The 24,583-nt window shown below is 39.9% G+C and overlaps 1 protein-coding gene across 11 annotated transcripts in view; it reads right to left on the reverse strand.

The window, feature by feature from the left end:
* Nucleotides 1-24,583, reverse strand: part of ELMO1 (engulfment and cell motility 1) — a 536,034-nt gene that overhangs the window by 254,169 nt on the left and 257,282 nt on the right. For all 11 annotated transcript variants that reach the window (XM_087947669.1, XM_087947675.1, XM_087947674.1 and 8 more), the window contains 4 exons: nucleotides 19,283-19,361; nucleotides 18,510-18,560; nucleotides 17,664-17,786; nucleotides 6,481-6,612 (listed from right to left, as the gene is read on the reverse strand). In XM_087947669.1, coding sequence (XP_087803795.1) covers nucleotides 6,481-6,612; nucleotides 17,664-17,786; nucleotides 18,510-18,560; nucleotides 19,283-19,361 — 385 coding nt within the window. The remainder of the gene's footprint in view (nucleotides 1-6,480; nucleotides 6,613-17,663; nucleotides 17,787-18,509; nucleotides 18,561-19,282; nucleotides 19,362-24,583) is intronic.

Here is a 24,583-nt window from a genome sequence, read left to right on the forward strand (position 1 = left end):
GTGTCAGGCTTCATTTTGTCAGCAGCGTTGTTGAAGCCCGACACAGGGGCTATCTACCCAGGAAATCAGAGGTCTTACTTCTCAAATTCCAACTACCAGACCAATAGATCTGGATGTGGGACCAGAGGCAGGTAACAGTTACAGGGCAGACAGTCCTTTTGTGGCAACAGCAGTAGATCCTACAGATGCCCCAAGTGATGTTGGGTCTCAGCCTCCAATAGGGGGCTATCTCGGTCTCTTTGCAGACTGGTGGGAGGAAACCACTACAGATGTCAGGGAAACAGTAAGATCGGGGCTCTCCCTCAAATTTCTTTCCACCACTACCCCGAGGTTTTTCATTCCCTACCCCATCTCAAGAGACTCTGCAAAGAGAGGCCTCATGGAATCGGTAATCCAACATTTGTTGGACATTCAGGACATCTAGCCAGTTCCAGAGGACAAAGAGGGGCAGGGCTTTTATTCAATCTTGTTTGTGATACCAAAGGCCTCAGGGTGCTGGTGGTGGAGAGCAATTCTGAATCTAAAAGGGTTGAACAGACATCTGGTCTACAGAAGATTCAAGATACACTCCCTCAGTCCATTCTGGACAGTATCAGAAGGGGCAAATTCTTGACTTTGGTAGACCTGATGGAGGCATACCTCCATGTGCCGATCCATCCAACCCGTGACATTTTCTGTGGTTTTGTTATGATGGACTCCACTTCCAGTACAGGGCCCTTCCATTTGGCCTGTTGTCTGCACCCAGAATGTTTACCAAGGTTCTGGTGGCACCGGCGCCACACCTCAGGATGCTGCCCATTCTGATCCAGTGCTACTTGGATGACATTTTAATCTGTTGTGCACAGATTTTGATCTGTACACAACAATCAGGATCCTTCGGGATCATGGCTTTTCCATCAATCTGGACAAGTGTCATCTGATTCCTACTACCTGACTGTTGCATCTGGGGGGCAATCATAGACATGGTAGCTGGCAAGGTCTCCCTATCTCAGGACCACCAGGATAGCATCAGGACCTTGACAGACAAAAATCAGGTCAGACAGAGTTGTTCTTCTCGCCTTGCTGTCACACTAGGCAAGATGATCGCTTGTGTTTAAATAGTCCCCTGGGCACGATTCTACACCAGGCTCTTACAGTGATTTCTGCTCTGCTCCCAAAGGGCAGGCAGGAACAACTAATCAGCGAGGGTTTGGGTCCCACCAGAGGTGCTTTGTTCGTTCCTCTGGTGGACGTCCCGGGTCATCACCCGGGGTTGCATCTACAAGGAACCTGACCATCTAACCATCATGACCAATGCCAGTATGTTTGGTTGGGGAGCCCACCTTGGATCCCAAGTGGCCCGGGGAGGTGGATGCAAGAGGTATTATGGCACAGCATAAACTGGCTGGAACTCAGGCTGGCCCACTTGGCTCTCAGGAGGTTCTGGCAGGAGGTCTCAGGACATCATCTCCTCCTCCTAATGGGCGTGGCCACCAAGGCCCACATCAATCAGCAGGGGCACACTCATTCCAGGTCCCTCATGCAGAAAGCAGATCAGCTGTGCCATTGGGCAGAGAGACACCTTCTCTCCATCAGGGTGGAGTACATTTTGGGAGTGTCAAATGTGCAGGCAGACTGGCTCAGCAGGGCCACAGTCAACCATGTGGAGTGGCATCTGCATCCCAGTCTATTCAGGGAGCTATCAGTGTAGTTTGGCCACCTGATTCTGGATCTCTTTCCCTCTCTTTCAAACAGCCAACTTCCCAGATTCTTTGTGAGGTTTCCAGCACCAGGGACAGAAGAGGTCAACACACTACATTGCCTGTGGCCACAAGGCCTGTTGTATGCCTCCCCCCTCTTCCCCTGATTCCAGGGGTAATCAGGAAGTTGCTGTTGGAGAGGCAAGAGATCTTACTCCTAGCACCACAGTGGCCCAGATGACTGTGGTTTGCTGATCTGGTCAGCCTGTCAATTTCCAGGCCTTGGAGGATTCCCCCAGGACGTCCACCAGAGGAATGAACAAAGCACCTCTGGTGGGACCCAAACCCTCACTGATGAGTTGTTCCTGCCTGCCCTTTGTTTAAGGCAAGTTTAAAATACAAATATAATTGAATTTAGGAAATATATGAATTTCATTTCTATAATGAAAGGTATGTAGGATACAAGATATGTGGGGGTAGAAAGTGTAAGCAACTTAGTATAATGATTTTTTATCTTGTAAACCTGTATTTGTCAATGCTATACAAATTGTTTACTTGTCACATATTTCTCGATAATGTAGCACCTGCTTTTTATTTTCAATAGTTTTTCATTTTCTTGAAATTCCTGTTTATAGATCTGTCTTTCTTTCTTTTAAGTGTCAATCACTTAAAAGGTAATAGATATAAGTATAAACATGAATAAGAATACAGGAAATAGGTACGAATAAATGGGGATAATAGGACAGGGACGGTAGGCATGATGGTGCACTTATGCATGCCCCTTACAGACCTCTTAGGAATGGGGTGAGGTCAATAGTGGTTAGTTTGAGGTTAAAGTAGTGGGGGGTTAGAGGATGTAACAACAGAGTCAGGTAGTGCATTCCAGACATTGACCACTCTGTTGCTGAAGTCGTACTTTCTGCAATCAAGTTTGAAGCGCTTTACATTGAGTTGTATCTTTTGTGTGCTCTTGTGTTGTTGTGGTTGAAGCTGAAGTAGTCATGCTTTACCTCTAGATAAACCTAAGATAAAAGTTGGATTTACCAATAGTTTTTTGATAGTTTATCGTAAGTTATTTGCAGTAGATTGACAGGAATTATCTCTCCTATTTTTTATAAACTAATAACACAAATCAAAGCTACAGCAGGGGTGGGCTGTTTGGGGTTTGCAGGGATTCGGGAGAACTTCTAGTTAAGACTCTACACAGTTCAGAGAACCTCCAAATCCCACTCCTGGCTGGCCCCTCCCACCCAGTCTCATCCCTCCCCTCCCCTCCTAGGAGTCCCCACGCGGCCCATTTTGGATGTAGGTAAGTGCAGGGCACGCATGGAGACTCGGGAAGGGCAAAAAATGGGTCTCCCAGAAGTTCATGAAGCCTGTTTCTGGCTTCCAGAAAGCCTCCAGAGCCTGGGGAGGCCATTTGCGCTCTCTCGGAGGCTCGAGGAAAGCCTCTGGAGCCCAGGGTAGACAAAAATGCCCCTCCGCCATGGTGCAGGAGGCCAACTAGGCCATGCCCACCATGGCCACACCCACCCAGCAACTTGACAGAGAACCCATTGCTAAAATTTTTGAAGCCCACCCCTGATCTACAGTAACTATGGGATGATTTTTGTATGAAAAAGTTGTGAGCTGACTGGTTTTATAACTAGAAATGTACTCTGAGATACTTATTTTTTTTTTTTTGCAAAGTCTTTTTCACTTAATAATTACTGTTAACAACAATCTTAATATTGGCTCATGGGGTTTTAGTGAAAAGCAAAGCAAATATGACATACTGTATGTGATTTAATGGTAAAAACCATACAATAAAAATGATAATAACTTCCTCCCCTCTAACTTGGACTCTTAAAGGTATGAGAAATTTGAAATCAAATAAATTATTTCTGTGTGTAAGGCTTCTCACAGCAAGCATAAAAACTGGAAGCAGGTGCAGGCAGTCAAAGACAGAAAACTAACAGCCTTTCTGAGAGAATTCTAATAACTACTATACAAATCCTATGAACAATAAACTCAATGTTTACATTCTTGTGCCTTTTTAAAAAAGATGAAATAGATTCCACCTGTGTCTTGTTACAGTAAATTAACCAATCTGGTTTCAGGTTGTTTGTTTCCAATCTTACCAGGTGTAACTCTCAAAATAAGAATAAAAGTATTAACCTATCATTCCTTCCCTAATCATAAAAGGTGACTTAGCATGACTTATCCAACTGGATCTATTTAGAACCATTATTCAAATCTTCCTCTCTCCCATTCTGGTCCTAATTATAAAATGTTTGTGAAACATTTTATTTCTATTTTTTCCGTCTGTTGACTTTTTCTATTATATATAAATATATAGAGAAAGTTAGTCTGGTACAGCAATTAGGCTAGAAACAATAGAGACAGTGAATTCTAATCCTGCCCTAGACAAAAAGCCTGCTAGATTACCTTGGGACAGTCACTCTCTCTCAACCCTAGGAAGGCAAACCACTACTGAAATACTTTGCTAAAACCAAAAGCTGACCTGAAGGCACAAAATAAAAATTAAAATGCATACATATACATACACACATATGAATACATTAAATAGTATGGATTACTGGTATTTTAACATTTGTGTATTGCCAGAAAGTTTTAGGTGCAATGAGTTAAATCTGAGCTTTTCCTTAATTAATACTTTTCTATTTGCCTATGCAAATGCACCTACATTCATTCTTCATGGTCTACGAGCAAAGTATCTGAAATGTTGTTAATCTGCTAACTGACTTGTCTACCTCTAGAACACGGATGTCAAACTTGCAGCATCACGTTGCTATCATGTGACATTTCATGATGTTTCCCCCTTCACAGAGCTGGGGTGGGTGTGGCCTGCGCATGACACATCCAGTCCGCAGGCTGCCAGTTTCACACCCCTGCTCTCAAAGGTAAGAGATAGTTTATATTATCTCTTTCACTGGAGTGTAATGCTAGCCGCAATGCATTTATTTAGTGAAAAGCCTTTTATCACAATGTTGATAATTGAAAATGTTTACAAAATTATAGTAAAACAAAATAAATCCAAAAGTCTTAACGTAAGATGAAAACTAAAACCATTATAACATTTATGAAACAATATTTCTCCACTTTAGTAAACTGTCCATTTAAAAATGGCTCAAAAGCTTGAAAAAAAATCAGCCAAAGCTGTACTTTGTGTAACCTCTCCACTCAACTGACTCAATGTTCAGTGAGAAGGTTTCAAATTAAAAGTTCTTGCCGAAAACATGCAGGAATTTATAGATTTCATCTTAGTGGAAAACCATAAACTTTTTTTTTTCCTGGTGAAGGAATGAATTATTAACCAGTAACATTTCTTTATAATGTCTTCCTGTATACAGTGCACTTTCTATCACAAGTGACTCAATTAATGGAAAGAGGAAATTACTAACCAGCTCTGTAACAGAAGCAGTAAACCACAGATCAGAGCTGATACTGGAAGGAATGTGTAGAACTCATCATAAAAAGCAGCAATCAATCATCCAACATATATAATTATGTGCATTTAACCAGCAAAACCCACAATGATAAGTAAAGTCATGCATTTTTCCGTATTCAAAGGAATATTCAGATAGACCAGAAAAAACTCCAGAAATAGAGAAAGATGAGTAATGATTTGCTACAGAAACAGTTCAAATATAAATCATAAACTTGAAATAACAGAAACTACTCTGCCTCTAAAGTCTATAATATGATGGTCCTATTATGTTTACTCTGAACAAATTCCAGTTCTAGAGCATTTCTTTCCAGAAAAGTATTTCAATAATTGCAAGTGGTACACAAGCTTAACTTTAATTGTTTTGTTTACAAATCTTTGTAAATTTAAACAAAACAAATTTTAATAACAATCTATATTATCAGGTTTTTTTTTAAATCCCTCTTCTCATAAATAGATATTCTATTGCCAAAGAATCAACAACCTTTACACAAGAATTGCCTCAGAAAATAAATAAAAAAAGATTTGACCACATAAACATGAGGTTTACTGTATACAAAAATAGTTCTTGGGAAGAAACACTCGATACTGGATTTAATGGTTCAGTAATTTTTAGACATACTATATGCCAAAAACCCAGAATCTGGAGAACTACCAAGACCTGTTCAAATAAATGTTTGAGATCACAATGAGCTCTAGAATACCACTTAATATTTGTTCTACTCCATAATGGTCCCAGATTTTCAGGGTACTGGAGTGATGGCAATATCAACTATTGATTCTAATTATGAAAGTTCTAGGTCATCCAAAATGACCCAGAGGGCCACATGCAGCCAGTAAACAAGGAGCCCCTTGGTATAAACAACAATATGAAAAAAGTTAGTTAGGCTGAGCTAGACAGACTATTGTAATTGACCAGATTTGATTTAGAATTTACTGTTAACTTGTTTATCGTTAGATAATCTTCCATTGGGAAAATATTATAGAGGATGAGTTATGATAGTGCAATATAGCTGAATAAGAGGTTATATAATGAGACAATCACCTGCATAACTCTGTGAAAAAATGAGTAGCAAATTAACAAGCATTCTGGTCATACTAAGGTACCCATATCTTAAAATCAAAGATGTGTGAAATACTTAAAATGTTCATAGATATCCTGCTGCAAAAATCTCCAGAAAAATAATTTAGTCCATCCTTACACATTCCATAAGTAACAGCTCCAAAAAAATGAGTGAAATAAGGGGAACGGTTAAGAATGTAGACTGAATGGGAACATTGTCTATGTAACATCATATCATCACTAAAACAAAACCCATTAAAATGCTAATATGAAGAAACAAGAATACTTACGATAAAGCCAAGTTTTTTATAATCACGTGTATACATGGATTTACGCTTCTCAATATTGCCACTATTGCTATTGGGTTCGGATTCTACATCAAAAGCAATTCTTCGGAGTTCAAATATGATGTCCCTCTGGGCCTGAGGGGGTTTTTAAGTAGATTTTAAAATTAAAATATTCAAAATAACAATCTTTCAAAAAATTTAGTTTTGGATAAAAGTAACATCAGCCTCTTTCCTTAATGTAATTGAATGTTATTCAATAAGAGATAAGATTTGGGTTATCTTGCAATTATATAATATTATACATGTCATGAAAACTAAATATTTCTGATTAGAGATGGAATAGGTATGGCACACTGTTATATTTTGGGGGAAGGCTTATGAAACTTGAAGGACCAAAGTGGGGCAAATGGCACATGCAAATAGTATAATTTATATACCTGTATCAGATATTATTAAACAATTGACATAAATTAAATAATTGTACAATGTTCCTCCTTAGGTTTGAAGGTAGGGTCACCCAAGTTAAAAGATATTATTTTACTATAAGTCCACCAGTTTGGCCTCGTCACCATTTCTTTTCTAAAAAAAGATTCCTGTGGGGAAACCCAAACAGGCACCTTTGTGGAAAATTTGGTTTTATATTTTCCAGACTCTTAAAATAGCACGTCTGACAAAATGGTTGTTAAAATGAATATTTACTTTAACTTTATCATACCATAGGTAGCTGTGCCAACCAAATCTTAATTCACCACCTTCTAAATCCAGTAGCCTCTTATCCTGAAAGTTCACCCATTCTTTAAACCAGATCAAACAGCAGGCATAAAAATACAATTTCAAATCTGGTAGGCCCAGACTTCATCTTTCCTTAGCATCTTGCAGTAGTCTGTATCTAATTCTTGGTTTTTCATTTGTCATATAAACTTTGAAAGGTCCCCTGGCATTGTTTAAATGGAATATCAGTTTCAAGTATTGGTAGTGAGCTAGAATTAAAAGATCATGTCTTTCTGTCATTGGTTTACATAGTTACAATTGAAAGATAGATTTAAATTACCGTATTTTTCAGATTATAAGACATACTCCTCCCTCCCCCCCAAAAAAAGTGTGTGGAAATGTCTGTGCATCTTACAGAGCAAATAAGGGCCCATTTTTGGCCTCCCAAAGCCTCCATGCATCCTGTTTTTCCCTCCCTGGCATTCAAAAGCACTCTGCAGGCCAAAAACATGCCCATTTTTGACCTCACAAAGTGACACCCGAACTGCCAAACTGCTGGCAGCCGGTGATCAGCAGAAGTAACGTGCAGTACTGCATTCTAACCATTGCGCCACAGCAGCTCTTCTTAACTTGGTAAAAATGGCATGGTAGCTAATAAAGGGGCCCGCAAATAAGAGAAGGTAGGTTATAGAGTTTGGGAGCTAATAATCAAGAATACATGGGATCATCTTTCTTCCTAACAATTAAGCTGGGAAACTTGACTGAATGATGATGAGATTTTTATCCGGCCTATTTTATGCATAACTCAAGGTGACAAACATGCCTAATAGTCTGCCTCCTATTTTCCTCAAAACAATAATACTGTGAAAAGGATTGAGCTAAGACAGGGATGGACCAAAAGTCACTAAGCCAGTTTTCAGGCTTAAGGAAGACCTAGAAAGGGCGTTGGTACAGGTGTAGCACTGGCCCTGAGACAGCGATATGACTGATGATGGGATCCTCCACGGTGGTACCGTCGAGAGGTCCTTCAGTTCCGCGAACCATGCTCGCCTTGGCCAATAAGGACCCACTAATAGCAGGTCCGCTTTTTCTTCCAGCAACTTCTGAATCAATTTGGGGATCACGGGGAGGGGAGGAAAGGCACATAACAGTCCGGTGGGCCAGTGACATCTGAGAGCGTTCACGTCCTCCGCTCCCTGCGATGGGTAACGAGAAATGAATCGGAGAAGCTGTGCATTGAGTGGGGAGGCAAACAGGTCGACTACCAGTTGGCCCAATCTCCGAGTAGCCTCCAGAAAGATATTGGGGTCCAGACACCACTCTGATTAGTCCAACGTGGCTCTGCTGAGCCAATCCACTTGTATGTTCGCTACTCCAGATATGTACACCCATTCTTTGTGAGCTGTGAAGAGCATCCAGTGATGGGAAGGTGCTTCAGTCCCTTCTAGGAAGGCTGGGCTTAAACTTGAGGACACTCCTCTTCCTCCACGAGACTCCTCCTTAGTGTCCCCAGTTTTGCGAAGCCAAGGTATTGATACCCTATATGCTTAAGCCTATGTAATAACCCTGGTCGGAACAGACCCCCTACCAGATGGAATAAGAGGGAGGGGCTGGATGCTCTTTACAGCTCACAGAGAATGGGCGTTATCAGGTAAGTACCAACGCCCTTTCTCCCATGAGCTGTTCAGAGCACCCAGTGATGTGACATACCAAAGCTTGGCACTGTCCTAAGGGAGGGACTCCGTCTGGGTTTCAGACCTAACTGTCTCTGAAATAACTTGCTGCAAAACTCACCTACCAAATGAAGCCTCAGCAGAAGCAAATACGTCAATTTTATAATTTCTAATAAATGTAGATGGAGAAGCCCAGGTTGCAGCTTGGCAAATCTCCTCTATTGTAGCTTGGGTCGCCCATGCTGCTGTGGTGGCTGCACTCCTGGTGGAGTGAGCGGTAATGCCTTGGGGTACTGGAATCAAGTGAGAGTCATACGACTTAGCGATGGTGGCCCTTAGCCATCTACCTATGGTAGATGGTGAAACCTTGCGCCCCAGGGTGTTAGGCTGAAAGGACACGAAGAGGGCTTCTGTCTTTCTGGAGGGCGCCGTGCACTCCATGTAGATGCGTAAGGCTCTTCTTACGTCCAAGCGGTGCCATTGGTGTTCGAGCCTGTGTGATGGCCGTGAGCAAAAATTTGGGAGCAGCAGCTCTTGAGCTCTATGGAATGTTGAATTAACTTTTGGAATGAAGGAAGGATCTGGTCTGAGAACCACTCTATCCAAATGGAAAATGCAGAGATCTTTGTGCACTGATAATGCAGCTAGTTCAGAGATTCTTCAGGCAGATGTAATTGCTATCAGGAAAACTACTTTGTAGGTTAGAAATCGAAGTGTCTTGGTCCTTAGTGGCTCGAAGGGACCTGTAGTAAGGGCCAATAGTACCTTATTTAAGTCCCAAGTTGGATATCGGTGCACTACGGGGGGCCTCAAGTTCTTGGCACCGCGCAGAAAACTGTGAATGCGAGGGTGATGAGATATGGAGGTAAGATCATCCCAAGATATGACCGAAGCCAGGGCCGCCACCTGTCTCTGCAGAGTATTGCGTGATAACCCTTTGTTTAGGCCCTCCTGTAAAAATTCTAATAACTGCGCTACTGATGGGGAAGTGGGGTCGATCTGAACCTTCTGACACCAACGGCAGAAGCTAGACCAAGTGGCCTCATAGATTCGGTTCATCGAAGGACGTCGAGCTGACTGAATAGTGTGAATAACTTGAGTAGAAGGGTGTTCATCTCTCAGACGTTGCCCTTCAACTTCCATATGGCTAAGTTTAGCCATTGGAGCTCCAGGTGTAGCACTGGGCCCTGAGACAGCGATATGACTGATGATGGGATCCTCCACGGTGGTACCGTCGAGAGGTCCTTCAGTTCCGCGAACCATGCTCGCCTTGGCCAATAAGGACCCACTAATAGCAGGTCCGCTTTTTCTTCCAGCAACTTCTGAATCAATTTGGGGATCACGGGGAGGGGAGGAAAGGCACATAACAGTCCGGTGGGCCAGTGACATCTGAGGCGTTCACGTCCTCCGCTCCCGCGATGGGTAACGAGAAATGAATCGGAGAAGCTGTGCATTGAGTGGGGAGGCAAACAGGTTGACTACCAGTTGGCCCAATCTCCGAGTAGCCTCCAGAAAGATCTTGGGGTCCAGACACCACTCTGATTGGTCCAACGTGGCTCTGCTGAGCCAATCCACTTGTATGTTCGCTACTCCAGATATGTGCTCCACCTTTAGAGAGAGAAGATGGATTTCAGCCCACAGGAATAGTCTTTCTGCTTCCCTCATTATTAGATTGGAATGAGTGCCCCCTTGTTTGTTGATATGGGCCTTTGTAGTTATGTTGTCTGTTAAGATGAGCACATATTTGCAATGGAGATGTGGGAGGAAGTGTCAAAGTGCCAAGTACACCGCTCTCTGATATTGTGTGCCTTCTCTGAATCTGTCCAAAGGCCTTGCGCTGTATGGGGCCCCCATCCCACTAGACTGGTGTCTGTTGTAACAATCGACCTGTGTGGATCCTTGAAAGGGCATCCCTTGTTGATTTCGGGTCGTGTCCACCATCGTAGAGACCTGAGAACAGTTGATGGAACTTTTACGCAAGTCCTGGCATTGTCTCTCCCGGCATGTTGATATGGCAACAGGAACCACTGCAGGGTTCTTGCATGGAACCGGGCCCAAAGGATAATAGAAATACAAGAAATCGGAACTTCGGTTTGTCGAAGCCGCGAAGCGGCAGGGGATTTGCGAAGCTGCGCGATCCTGCCGCGCTAGCCCAGCTTTTGGGCTCCGACCCAGACGGAGTGCGGAGCTAGGCTGCCCTGCAGGGGCAGCTGAAGGTAGGGGGGATCCGGAGAGGGGTTTGGGGGTGTTGCAGACCCCCTCCCCGACCGGTAGAACCCCCTTTTCCCAGGACGGTGCAGCGGCGGTCCGTAATGGCCGCCACAAAGAAGCTGGCAGCCGGGTAAGAATGCGCAGGAGGAAGTGGAGAAAGTGCTTGAAAGGAGAAAGTTTTTTCTTGGCTCCTAGGACTCTAAGACATATTTAATAAAATTCCTGAAAAGTATGACTTTCTGAATAATACCTGCCAGAAGAGGAAAAAAGCGGCAGTTTGATGGTGCTGAAAGGATAGCTTACCCTCTTTTCCTACGGAATAAATAACTGGATATTAAGAAACCTATTTTTTTTTAGGTGAAAAGTGGTTTTAAGCGATGAGTGGGAGAGAGAGGATTAAAAAGAAAATATTTGTATGCTAAGACTTTGTTGGAGGAGATGCCTTAAGGATTTGAAGACTAGAATATATTGTAATAAGATTTTAAACAGAATTGGACTTTCTTTCTCTTTGATTGATATTACCCCAGAAGGAGAAAGTGAGAACTCTGCCTTGGTTTGGACTGACTGATAACTTTGGGACTGCTTTATTTTTTTTATTTTCTTTGGAATATTCTGGTTGTTAGTAAGAAGAAAGAAGAGGAAAAGAAAAGAAAAAGATTTATAATGGCTTTTTCTGTTGAGGAACTGAGAAAAGAATATGAGCAAGCAAAAAAAAATGGTAAAGATGGTGTGGAAGAAGCTTTCCTTTTTTTTAGAAATGGTGCTTACTAACTATCAACAAACATTACAACAGATGAAGACAGCAGAGGAACAAGAAAGAAAGGAAGAAGCCATCTTTAATGAATCTCAGAATTTGATCAAGAAAGAAGGAAGAGAGAAAAGAAGAGAACTAAAGGACTTAAGATCTAAAAAAACATTTAAGAAAGGGAAAAATAAGGTGCAAAATCAATATGATGATAGTAAACAAAAGGGAAAAGGAACACGACAGAGAAGGGAAGCCAGTAAGGCAGAGGCTAGAAGAAGGGGGGTAGAAAGGTTTGTTGGGAGAAGAAAGAAAGGGAAAAGGTGGAGAAAAGCTACAATGTTTTGAAATTAAATGGAAATAAGGGATTTTTTTTTTAGGGATAATGGATAAAGTATAATTTCTTCAAAAAAGATTTTGCAAGGTACATAAGATGAGATGGTAGTATTGTAATGGTTTAAGAGTTGATAAGAGATTAAAATGTTAAAATGTTTAATAATGGTTGGTTTTAAAATTTAATAATAAGGGAGGTTTAGAATACTGTTTTAATTAAAGAGTTTAATAAGATTATGGTATTGATGTTATTATAAAATTTTTATTATAGTATTTGTTTTTAATATCTGGATTTATTGTCTAATTATGTATTTAATTATTCTGGATGTACTAGTTAGATAGAATGTACCAAGCAAAATCGGATTGGGTATTGGATGTTATTTTAAAGGTTAATTTGATTAATTTAGGGGGAGATAGAAAGGCATCATACTCTGATTAATGATTTCAGGAGAAACTTCTTTTCTTCTTTTTATAAGGAATGAGACAAAGGGATGATAAAGAATGGACAAAATATACAAATATAATGATTCAAACTGAGATGATTAATTAAGATAGAATTAAGAAGAGTGAAATATGTGGAGAAGTTAATATAGAAAGCTTAGAATGGTAAATAAAATAAGTAATGATATGTAAGATGAGCATGAATATAATTGAAGTCCATGAAGAGAGATACCTGGGTCCAAGTTACTTTCCAAAAAGATTTTTTTATGTTTTGTGTGTTGTGTGTATATGTTTTTTTTGGGGGGAGAATTAGTAAAAACTTGCAGAAATATAGAATGAGAATAATGGTAACTAAGTCAGAAAGAAATAGATGAAATAATAATAATGATATTGAATAAGAGTAAAGAGAGTAAAAGAGAAATTGAATAAGAGGTTTTTGTATGTTATATGGAAATGGTTTAAAACAGAATCATAATTTATCTGACTTGTTAAATTTACAATGAAAAAAGGTTTAAACATGTAATGAATAATGATGATTTGTGTGTTTTAAAAATTAATAAAACTTGTTTTTTTTAAAAAAAAAAGAAATACAAGAAATAATTTTTTCCGACCAATTTAGAAATGAGACATAGGTGTACTTTCCTAAGAGTTCTGATCTGTTGAGCCAAATCACTAATGCTTTCTTGTCTGTCAGGGGAGAGGAAAACTTTGCCTTCCAGGGTGTCAATGATGACGCCAAGGTGAATGAGCCTAGTAGAGGGTGTTAAATGACTTTTTGACCAATTGATTGAGAACCCATGTTGTTGTAGGGTTACAAGTGTAGTTTGAGTGTTTGAATTTGCTTGATTGATGGAAGATGCAAGAATAAGAATGTCACCAAGTAGCATTGAAGTTGGATGGACCTATCTCTGAGTGATGCTGCCAAGGCAGCCAAGACCTTTGTAAAAGTTCTGGGAGCTGAAGCTAGGCCAAATGGGAGAGCAATATATTCATAATGGACGTTGTAACAGAAACAAAGGAATTTGAAATGTGAGGGCTTAATTGGGATATGTAAGTAAGCTTCCGTGAGGTCTATGGAGATAAGGACATTGGTTTTTTTCTGATGCTGAGTAAGATGGATTGGAGAGTGGTCATTTTAAATTTTCGGTAAACTAAATATTGGTTTAGATGTTTTAAGCCCAGGATTGCCCTCCATCCCTCTGAACTTTTAGGGACCACGAAGAGGTGCGAATAAAAACCAAGACCATTTTGATTAGAAGGGACAGGTTGTATGGCCCGGATCTCTAGTAGATGTGCTATGGCTGTGTCTATGAGAAACCTTCTTTTTTTTTCCCTGCGTCCCTAGAAATTGGGGGCTTCATAAAAAAATCCTGTGTGTGTGTGAAGCTGAACACCAGTGCCAGACCAAATCGAACTCTGTTCCTGACCCATGCATCAGTGGTAGAAGAGTCCCATTGGTCAGCAAATCTTTTTAGGCGACCACCAATGGGAATCTCGTTGTGGTCGTTACTTGGACCTGCAGAAGGGCCTAGATCCTGTTCCTCAAAATTGTCTCCTAGGATGGAGTCCCCTTTGAAATCTATCCCCAGGTTCAATTCTATCTGTCTGTTGACTGAATCAAGGCTCTCTTTGAAATCTTGGATAGTAGGGTTGGTAGAAGGAGCAAAAGCAACCCTTACGAAAAGGCTGTGGTGATCTGTACTCTGATCGACGAAAAAGAGAGAGAAGAATTCTTTTTGGTTCTGGTTTCAATTAGGAAGGGTTCAAGCACACTGCCAAATAGTTTGTTCTCCGAGATGGGAGCTGAGGCAAGGCTCCACTTGTGCTTGACGTCTGCTTGCCAATGTCTGAGCCAAAGTAATCTTCTAGCTGCAATTTGGGAGGCAATGGCCCTAGAGGAAAATTTAACTACATTGAAGGTAGCGTCTGCCGAAAACTCTGCAGCAGCAATTAATTTAGCCACATCTTGATGTGCCCTTATGTTTGAAGCTGGATTGATAACCCTCAGGTGGCGGAGCCATCTGAGAGATGATCTGGTGAAAAAGGAGGTGGCTGTGGCCGCTCTGATGGCCCATGCATCCGAGACGTGTGCCCTGCGGAGGGCTAGTTCCGCCCTCTTTTCCTCAGGCTTGAGAGCCTCTTCAGCTTTACTTGGGATGGCTGAGGAAGATGCAAGCACAATGATATGCTCGTCCACTTCTGGAGTGTTTAAAAATTTAGAGAACTTGGGTGCCAAATAGCAGGATATGAGGCTGCTGCAGCCCATTGTTTTTGCACTAAATTGGAAAATGTGTGGCACAGGGATAACCTCTGCCTCAGTGACTGGTTGAAAGAATATGAGATCCTCTGCTTCCCCTGGAGTATTTGGTGGGGGAGGGGTACCCATATTATCCAGCCGTGCAGTGTTCTTGGCCTCAAACAGCAGGAATTTAAATAATTGTGGGAGGAATAATCCTGTAAGGGGAGGTCAGGTCAGAAGCCTTCATCGTCAGACACCCCCCTTTATAACGGATCCACCTGTGACAATACCTGGTCAACGGTGTGTACCGACCCCTCCTCCATTTGATCCATTGGATCCCCTTGATCTCCCATATCCTGTGTGTACTGAGGGTCTCTGACAGTGGGCAACGATAGATCTACCGGGGGGGGGGGGGTAACCTGATGAAGATGTGGATCCATGATGCCCAGAGATCGTTCAGAAAGAGATCCGCAAACCAAAGCTGATGGTGTTCATCTTGCCTGAATAGCCTGTTGGATGCCTGCTGATATGCCTTTCTGGATAGCTGGCTCCATCCATGCCCTCATGTTGGCAGGGATTTCCCCTGGAAGTTCCTCCTCTTGTCTGAGGCCAGCTGCAGTTGGTGTGAATGTTGCCTCTGGGGCCCTCCTTGGGGAGAGAATATTAGAAAGAGCCTCCTGGGGAGGTTGTATCGATATGCTGCCCCTTCTGGATAAATCCAGAGGGGAGGTTGGAAAGTTCTGGGCCTGTGAAGTAGAGGGTATGATAAGTGATGAAGAGGTGGGTTGTACAGCTGTTCGCGTACATTTTTCTACCTGCCTTTCTAATGCCTAATGGCATCTGCGTGCATCTTTCTCTGCTGCCTTAGAGGTCTTTTTGGGCTCCATGGACTTATCTCTATTTTTAGCAGTTAGTCTAGATCTGGAGTTGTAGTTGCTGGCCATGGTAATGCCTTTGATAGATTAGCAATGGAAAGAGGCTATGAAATTAGTTGGCTGGAACACCTAGGGGCCTGCTCCCTTAAGGGGCAGGGGATCCTGGAATAAATAGTTCCCCAATGCCTTTAGCAAATATGTCTCCTTGTTCTGTTTTGCTTTGTTATCTATTTATCTATATTTTAATAACTTAAAAATTTGTAGAATTTAAGTCAATCAAGTCAATTTTTGAATAAAGTACTTGTAATATCAAATATGGAGACCAGAACACCCGCCTCCAGACCTGGCACCTATATGAGGGCACAGAGGTCTGTAACTGATAATTAGATCAGTTTAGCTGCACTTATTGCCTGTGGAATCCAGCAGTTCAAGTCCTCCATCATCCAGTGGACTGGTGGTAGGGACTCCTCCTTCCCAGGTCCCCCCAAAAAGGAAACCTTGTTGGGTAACTTGCCTCACAGACAGTAACAATTACTCAGCAAATTTAACCACACGGCCTTTAAAATACTGGCTGCCTTGTGGCAAAATGAAAATGAAAGCAGCTATCACCGCCTGGCCTGCTGAAAGTAAAACTACTCAGCGGGAAGGCGCAGGGGCTAATTCCCTGCCCTGAGGTGTTCTGCAGGGAAAGCCTCGTAATAAAAAGGAAAAAAGCCTGCACTTTTAAATGGAAGCTTCAAACCTCGAAGGGACACAGCGTTTACTCAGCCGGCTGGGAGATTGGAGATCCTTGTTTAGAAGTTTAAGGCAGCATGTCTCTGAAAGGAGAGGCTTTTAGCCTCAGGGCAGATTGGAAAGATAAGCCTCCCTGTTTATGAGGCTTTAGCCTCGGGAGGCTGGAACGTAAAAACAAAGCAAAACAAAAAACCGAGCGAAATGACTTTTGGAGGTTCCCAGGGGGTGGTTGGTGACAGAAACTATGGTATACCTGGCCTGAGAATAAATCAGCTAAATCAGCTAAATCGCCAGTGTTCTGTTCCGACCAGGAAAACAATAACACAACTTGTCTGAAGAAAGGCTAAAACTGGGCACGCTAAGGAGGAGTCTCGTGGAGGAGGAGGAGTGTCCCCCTAGAAGGGTCTGAAGCACCTTCCCATCACTGGATGCTCTGAACAGCTCATGGGAGAATACACAATACCCTGGATAAACCTTCTAGGCATGTCACTTTTATCTCTGTATAGTATATTGGTGTTTTGTGAGAATCTGCGCTCATAATGTGATTGATAGAATAGTCACAAATACATCAGCATAGTTTGCATATTTTCAGGCAAGGAAGGAGTTCTTGCTGAAAGTATGGATTATATCTTCAGGATGTAATTGAATGCTGCGGTGTACAGGAAAGTCCAGTCCTAGAGAGTTCTGTAATTCATACTAAGCAAGGAAGAAAATAAGACTGCTAACATTCTCATCATACTTGTCAGGTATCAAAAGGACATTTGGCATTTGAAAGTGTTGCTGGAGCAGCAACAATTGCAGGGTCTTGAGCCAAGATACTACCAAAGCTACTGGTAAATTCTGGTCCTGGCTAGATGGTTCATCATTTGGGTAACTTGGTCCTTCTAGACACAACTTAGTTCTGAATTTATAATAAAGTATTGACAATCTGATCCATGATTGAGACTGGAACTCTTCCACACCTTTTTGAATCAAGAGCCATTTTACTGTTTGTTTATGACATCAGTCCTTTGCTTACAAAATAGCTTTTTTGGATCTGAAAATAAAAAATTCTATTCTCATTAGCTTAAATAACACCATTTTCAATACTCTTGACAAAAGCTCCAACATGGAACATGTAAAAGAAAATCCACAATTCTTAACAATTCTGCTCCATGGATGATATGATAGCCACAAATCCCTGAAGACTTCCCATTTTCAGCAGCAGAGCAAGACAGTTTGTTTACCTGATCTTGAGGGTCCATTTTTGTCATCATTCTATCTTCCAGTAAGTTAAAGGTGAGTACTTGCAAAACATAAAGTTGATGTGCCATTTCATTATTAATGGCCCTTTGAGCTCTGATAACATACTGAAAATAAAAGCAAGAGCAAAAGAATCAGGATAACTTTCATCTAATCTATTTTATCAGCAACATTATATCCAGCTTTATTCACTGTGGAAATAACATAAATATTAGAAATGCAATCAGGTTGATATGATGAAACATGATGATTTTTGGATTGTTAGATATTTTGCTATTAATGTAATTTTACTGTACCTAATATAAGATGAAAGTTGTAAATTTCTCTTTGTTCTTACAAAGAAACAAAATAATATGTGAAAAATGTGTCCAATTAAAAATATGCTTTCAAAATTAAGAATTCATGACAAACTTTTGTTATGTGAAGACCAACACATTTCTCATGGCATACAATTTGTTAATAAACATTGTCTTTTATTTGATTCTTTAAACACTTTCCTCCTCTTTTTCCTTTAACATTTCCCCTCTTCCTTTGTAACACAAGCCTAATTTGTGACTCACTGTACCATGCATAAATCCTGCTTAAATTCAATAAAACTCCAGTTGCCCTGCCTGAATAAATAATGAAAAGAAATTACCAAGCAATTGAAAGAGCAAAACATAATGTTAGTGAGCTGGATTTGGATAGGATCACAAAGCTACAATATTATCAGTGCTACTGAACAGAGAACTGTGAATTAATGCAGTTCTTGTTCTAAAAGATCAGATTATTATGCATGTGTTACAAGGATAATATGTAATTTAGAAAAATAAAAAAGCTAAAATACTTACTTGTAAAATGATTCCCCGAAGTTGTTTCTGTGCTAAAATATTTGCCATTTCCTGGTTTTGAAAAAAAGTAATAACTTAGTTTAAGAACACTGTATAATCTTGCAATACAGATTTGCAAATTTATGTACACCATCCAGAATCACTTATTGAATATAGGAGCAGTAGTGGGATTCAAATTTTTTTACTACCGGTTCTGTGGGCGTGGCTTGGTAGGCGTGGCAGGGGAAGGATACTGTAAAATCTCCAGTCAAAAGTGGTATTTGCCAATTCTCCAAACTACTCAAAATTTCTGCTACTGGTTCTCCAGAACTGGTCAGAACCTGCTGAATACCACCTCTGGTTAGTGGGCTAGGAAAATCCATTTGTCACTAAAGGCAAAGGTATCTATATTATATATTTCATTTGGCTCTTTAGCAGTAATGCCAATCATTTTATTTCTTTAAAAAATATAACTTCTTACTTTGCTATTAAGGAAATAAGTAATTTTTTGAGTCTTTCCCACCCTGCCTCCCAAGAAAAGGCTAAAAATTTCAACTTCTTTTACAAAAAAGGGAGCCCAAAAGAAAACAAACTATTCTGTATATACTTGACAGATGAAATATATCTGTAATTCAGGGTAGAGAGTGTCAACTTCACCAAAACATACTTTCCTGTATAAAGATCAAAGTACAATTGTCTCATTCATGTAGCTAATAATTTGTGTTTTCTTTTCACTGATGTGATTGGATGATAGCAATTCATTATTTACCAACTTCAATTAGAGAAACACTCACCTGTCTCCTGTCATCAGGTGCTTTAAAAAAAAGTGCATTTATCACAGCAATGGTATATGTTTGAATTTCTTGATCAGCCCTGCATTGAATACAATTTTAAAACAGTAAGAATGGTATATGATATTCAATTAGAGCTACAGGAACTTATGCTCTTATAGCCATTTATTTAGACCACTGCAATATGCTGTAGAGAGATCTCCTGAAACTTCACAAGGTGCAAAATGCAGTATTCCAGGTTACCATTGATAATTACCAGTGGGTTAATTTGTATATACTACGGCCTCTTCACTGTTCCCTATTTGCTTTTGAGTTGTAGCTGATCTGATTATTTGCAGGGATGTATTTTTCCACTGGAGTCAGCCTGACCAATGGAAGGGAGGGAGGGAGAGAGGGAGGGAGGGAGAAAAGGAGGAAGGGGAAAGGGAAGACTTCTTTTTTACAAGAGCTGGCAGTAATATGTAACATCCTTTGCAGGTGAAATTTTATGATGATAAAATTTATCGCTGCACCAATGTGCAAATAGAAGTAATAGGATCTAATACAATATAATAACTATGAAAGATAGGAAGAAAAGCCACAGCCTAGACAATAATCTGGCAAATGAACCCAAATCAGAAATGTAATTTGACCTTAGGATTCACTCTCCTAAGTTTCTCCTGCTTCCCAAAAGTAGTGGAGAAGATAAGCATTTTCAGACAAAAATCTGTTACTGTAAGCACAATGAAAGCAGTATTAGTATTCCTGATTTTGGTTTCCTGGTCTTGACTACTTCAGAGAGTTGATGCAGCATAATTGTATGCCATATTTTGTGAGGAATCTGTGCTTATTTGGACTGTTAATTTGGACTGTTGAATTAGCCAACAGTCCCATCTTGTTTTATCATTCTGAAAGCTGATATTTTCATATAATCTTTGAATAAAGATCAGGAAGTACCTGAGAGTACACCCTTCATATCTTCCCTCTGCATACTGCCCATTGCTGGGGATGCTGGGAATGCTTATCAGCAAGGTATCTAGAACAGGAAATTGTTTGTGGTGTTCAGTGCATGATCTGTCCCCTAACTGTTTCATACTAATTTCTTATAACCAGGTAATATTAATTCTAATGTGATATTTTAGGAAATCAGTATCACTAGTGACTCAACCAGCAATATTCTAGGTAATAAAAGGTGTCATCATTGATGACAATTAGAAACTCTTCTTTATAAGATGGAGATTAACAGATAAGTTTTCTTTTTTAACACGATGTAACTACTAGAAGTATTCAATTATCAAATGTTATACTTATTACAATTGAAAAAACTTGAATAGAAATGTAAAAGATCTGGATGTTTCCAGATGTTTTTTCCTAAGATAATTTAAAACCTGTTTTTTAAAGACCCGTCAAGAAGAAATATAAAAAGGGCTAAATATATTATTTTTCCATAAATGGGAGTAGCACATTGGAGGTGGCTAATGGAGTAGTAGAGAACAACCTTCCCTCCTCCCTGTGTGCACTTTTGTTTCTTCCCTCTCCATCCTTAGTTTGATTTCAATTTAATTTTTAAATGTAACACATTTAATGTTTTATACTGCATTTTATTCAAGGTCCATAAGCCACCCAGAATAGCCTTCTGGTGGAATAGGTGGAATACAAGTTAAATAAATACATAGTTCTGCATATTCCTAGAAACATATGCATGAAAAGATCTTATGATCCACTAATGTCATGATTTCATTTCATTTTTAAATTAAGTTTTCTTACAGCATGGTTTCTTCACCCAATCACAGCTGTGCCTTTGTATACATGGACTACCTGAGTTTCATTGTCAGATGATACCTGAGTTTCATTGTTAGAGGATCCTCAGCTAATGATACCACCATTGTTGATATTAAAAAATCTAACTTTGATATAATTTCCATTAGCTTTCTGCAATAATTCTTGTATGAGTCAGACTTTTATCTGTCAGCCTCTTTATCATTTCCATCTCCTTCAGTACATATATTACTTAGCTATTCTTGGAGTCCTGAAGAGAATGCAGGATAATTTCGGGTAAGAGTATTATTACATTTAGTGGCAGCAGCACTTAAAATTGTTTATCATAATTTCAATATATTTATTGAATAGAAATATTTTAGTATTTTATATGTGAGCCAATTTTAATTTCTTATAGCACATTGATAATCTGATCCTCATCATCTAATAATTCATCTCAGCATTGGCTTTGATTTGTAATAGACTTACAAATATATATTTACATTTTTAATTCCTCTGTTTTAAAAATTGAGTTTGCTGTTGAAACATTAACAATGTTGAATATATTAGAAACAAATAAATTTATAACTAGGAGCCAGCATAGGTTTCTTAAAACCAGATCATGCCAAACCAATCTTATTTCATTCTTTCACAAAGTGACTAAATTAGCAGAAAGCGAAATGCTGTGACTTTAGTAAGGCATTCGACAAATTAGACTACAATCTTCTTCTTGGTAAGCTAAAAAAATGTGAGATAGTCAGCATTGACATCAGATAGATTTGTAACTGGCTGACAAACTATACTCAATGAGTAATCCTTAATGGTACTATATCTCCACGGAGGGAAGCAAGCAGTGGGGTATCATAAGATTCCATTTTAGACTCACTACTCTTCAATATCTTCATAAATGACTTAAATAAGGGAATAGAAGTAGAATTTATTGGGGACTTTCGGTCTGGTGCCAGAGTGTAACAGCCGGAACTTGCGGCATTCCGGGAAGCTCAGCTGATTTCTGTCTGCCTGGAGGCTCCTTAGGGCCATACGCCACCTTGGAGGGGTGGCAAAAAAGGAAGGCTTCCAGTAGATCACAAGTGGATGGCAGTTCATGTGGCTGGATCTGGGAAAATCTTCCTGACAGGCGGAGAAGAAGACGGCCACTAATGGCCCAACCAAAGCTCTGACAGCTGAAACAAGCTAGCACAAAGAAAAGCGGAAGGAAACTGAGTACTGGACTAGGGTAAGGAATATTCAATTTCTACCCAGAATCAAATCTAAACTCACCACAATAGCTTAGTGAAGAAGGGAGACTCCAGAGAGGAGTGAGGAAATTACCAGCCTTTTCCTCTCCAGAAGCGGTGAGAAAAAGTTCGCAGATTGCATGGCTGCTGGATATGAAAATGAAGCGTGGAAGCAATTATACTTAACTTGAAGAGAATGACTGGACTGAGTACCTTATTAAGAGATTTTTGAAAACACACTTGATGTATAATTGTTATTTTTTTTTTCTTTTCCCCACGAAATCTTGGTCATATTTAGTGAAAGATCTCTTTTTTTGTGTGCCATTTTTTAAATTCCTTTTCTGGACATCTCCTTCAGAGTCGAAAGGAAAGGAAGCAAGGCTGCCATCTACTGGCTAAAGCAGGATCATATAAGAAAAAATATTTTGAACTGATCAGGCTCAACAAAAAGATGGATAATACTTTGTTTTGAGAACTATAGAAACTGATGTTAGAGAACAATTAAAGATTGATTAAAGACAGTGTCCTAGCTTGGAATTTACTGAGGGAAAAGTAAGATTGGTCCTGCTGCAGAGGTCAATCCCTTTTTGATGGTGGTGGACTATAAAGGACACTAAACTGAAAAATAACACTTGTTTCATTGAAGATTAGGGAGACACCGGGCCTTATGGATTACAAATATTAATGGCAAGGACATAATAAATATAGAAACAGATGCCTACTTTACGGAGGGAAAATTCAGGGATGGGTTGCAGCGGACCTCCTGGATTACAAACTTAATTGTTCTGGATTGGTTTTGAAACATTGGGCTTTTGGGATATTAGACACTGAGTTATTGAAGATGGATTGAAACTGAACTGAAGAAGAGCTGAAGCTGTCATATGGCTTTCTCCCCTTGGACATGTGGGTTATCAGTATTGATTTTGTTGGGTGTTGAATGTGTAGGTAGCTAATTTCTAAGTGGTTTATCATTTTGGTGGATAGTAGGACTGGCGGAAATATTTATTGGTAGCTTTAAATAGTGATAGGAAAAACCAATAAATTAACACTAGCTGCTGGGGTGTCAACCTCAAACATAACCAAAATAGGGAAGAAGACATCTTCCAACCCGCCGTCAGCATCCTCAAGCCCTGTTAGGAATGTAAGTCACCTAACAGATATTTGGGTTGGACAATATATAAACCAGGATAAACATTTTAAAACTGTATAATTAAGAGAATCCTAAAAGTGTAATTGGGTGTGGTTTCTCAAACGGCCATAAGATGGAGCCAGAAACCTGGGTTGTTTTAGTCTTAGTCTCAGAAGAGAGTGTATCTCAGCGAGTCTTTGTTTCCTTCTGTTGGAGAGTATTGCCGTTCCTCCATTTTTCCTAATTGACTGCTATTCATGGATTTGATGTAAGTCTGATACTGAACTGTTTTGACACTGGACTTTGATATTGGATTATCCCTGGATTAAAAACTGACTGATTTTACCTGTGAATGACTTTGGACTGCTTGTTTTGAACTTTGCTTAAACCTTTCTGGAAGTAAAGGCCTACATTTACTGTACAGTGTATCTGTGTGCTGTGTGTGTATTATTCAAACACTACTCTCAATACGTCTCCCTGTATGCGCTCATTCTCCTAATGGGGAATTACCTCAACAAGCCCTTCCAATCAGAGGTCGATTGAAAGCAGGTTTCAGGTGGAAAAATCAAATACATCCCAAAAGGAGGTATTAATGCTACTCCAGACACTACAGGAATCCATGACTAAAAGTCTCAATGAAATAAGGAAAGATATAGGGGAAGCAAGAAATGGCATGGGAGAGATGAAGGGAGAAATCTAAAACATGGATGAAAAATTTGAGAACTTCCAACAAATGATAATAAAAAATGAACAAAGAATTCAGGAAGTGGAAGAAAAAACGGAGCAAGTAGAGAACAAAAAAGAAGGTACAAACTATAAACTATTACAAGCAAACAAGGAGTTAGAAAACACCATGATAATGCTGGAAACAATAAAGCTGTCCACTATCTAAGATTTCAAAATATAGTAGAGGAGAAGGGAGAGGATCTACTAGAAATAATGAAAGAATTGTTGGCGAAGGTTCTAGGGATAGATAAGCAGGAACTGGAAATGGAAATAGATGAGTCATTTAGGATTTACACAAACTATGCGAGAAGATATAACCTTCCCAGAAAAGTGCATGTAAGGTTTGTGAAAAAATCATTAAGGGAGAGATACTTAACAAGGCAAGAGACGAACCACTAGAATATATGAATATAAAGTGAAACAACTGGTAGTATTGAAACAGATCTCCAGGAGAGTTAGGGAACTTAGAAAACA

The sequence above is a fragment of the Notechis scutatus genome, chromosome Z (genome assembly GCF_049901735.1).
Source record: "Notechis scutatus isolate UNSWTSFEM ecotype Mainland chromosome Z, rNotScu1.2, whole genome shotgun sequence".
In the NCBI taxonomy this organism is placed as follows: domain Eukaryota; kingdom Metazoa; phylum Chordata; class Lepidosauria; order Squamata; family Elapidae; genus Notechis; species Notechis scutatus.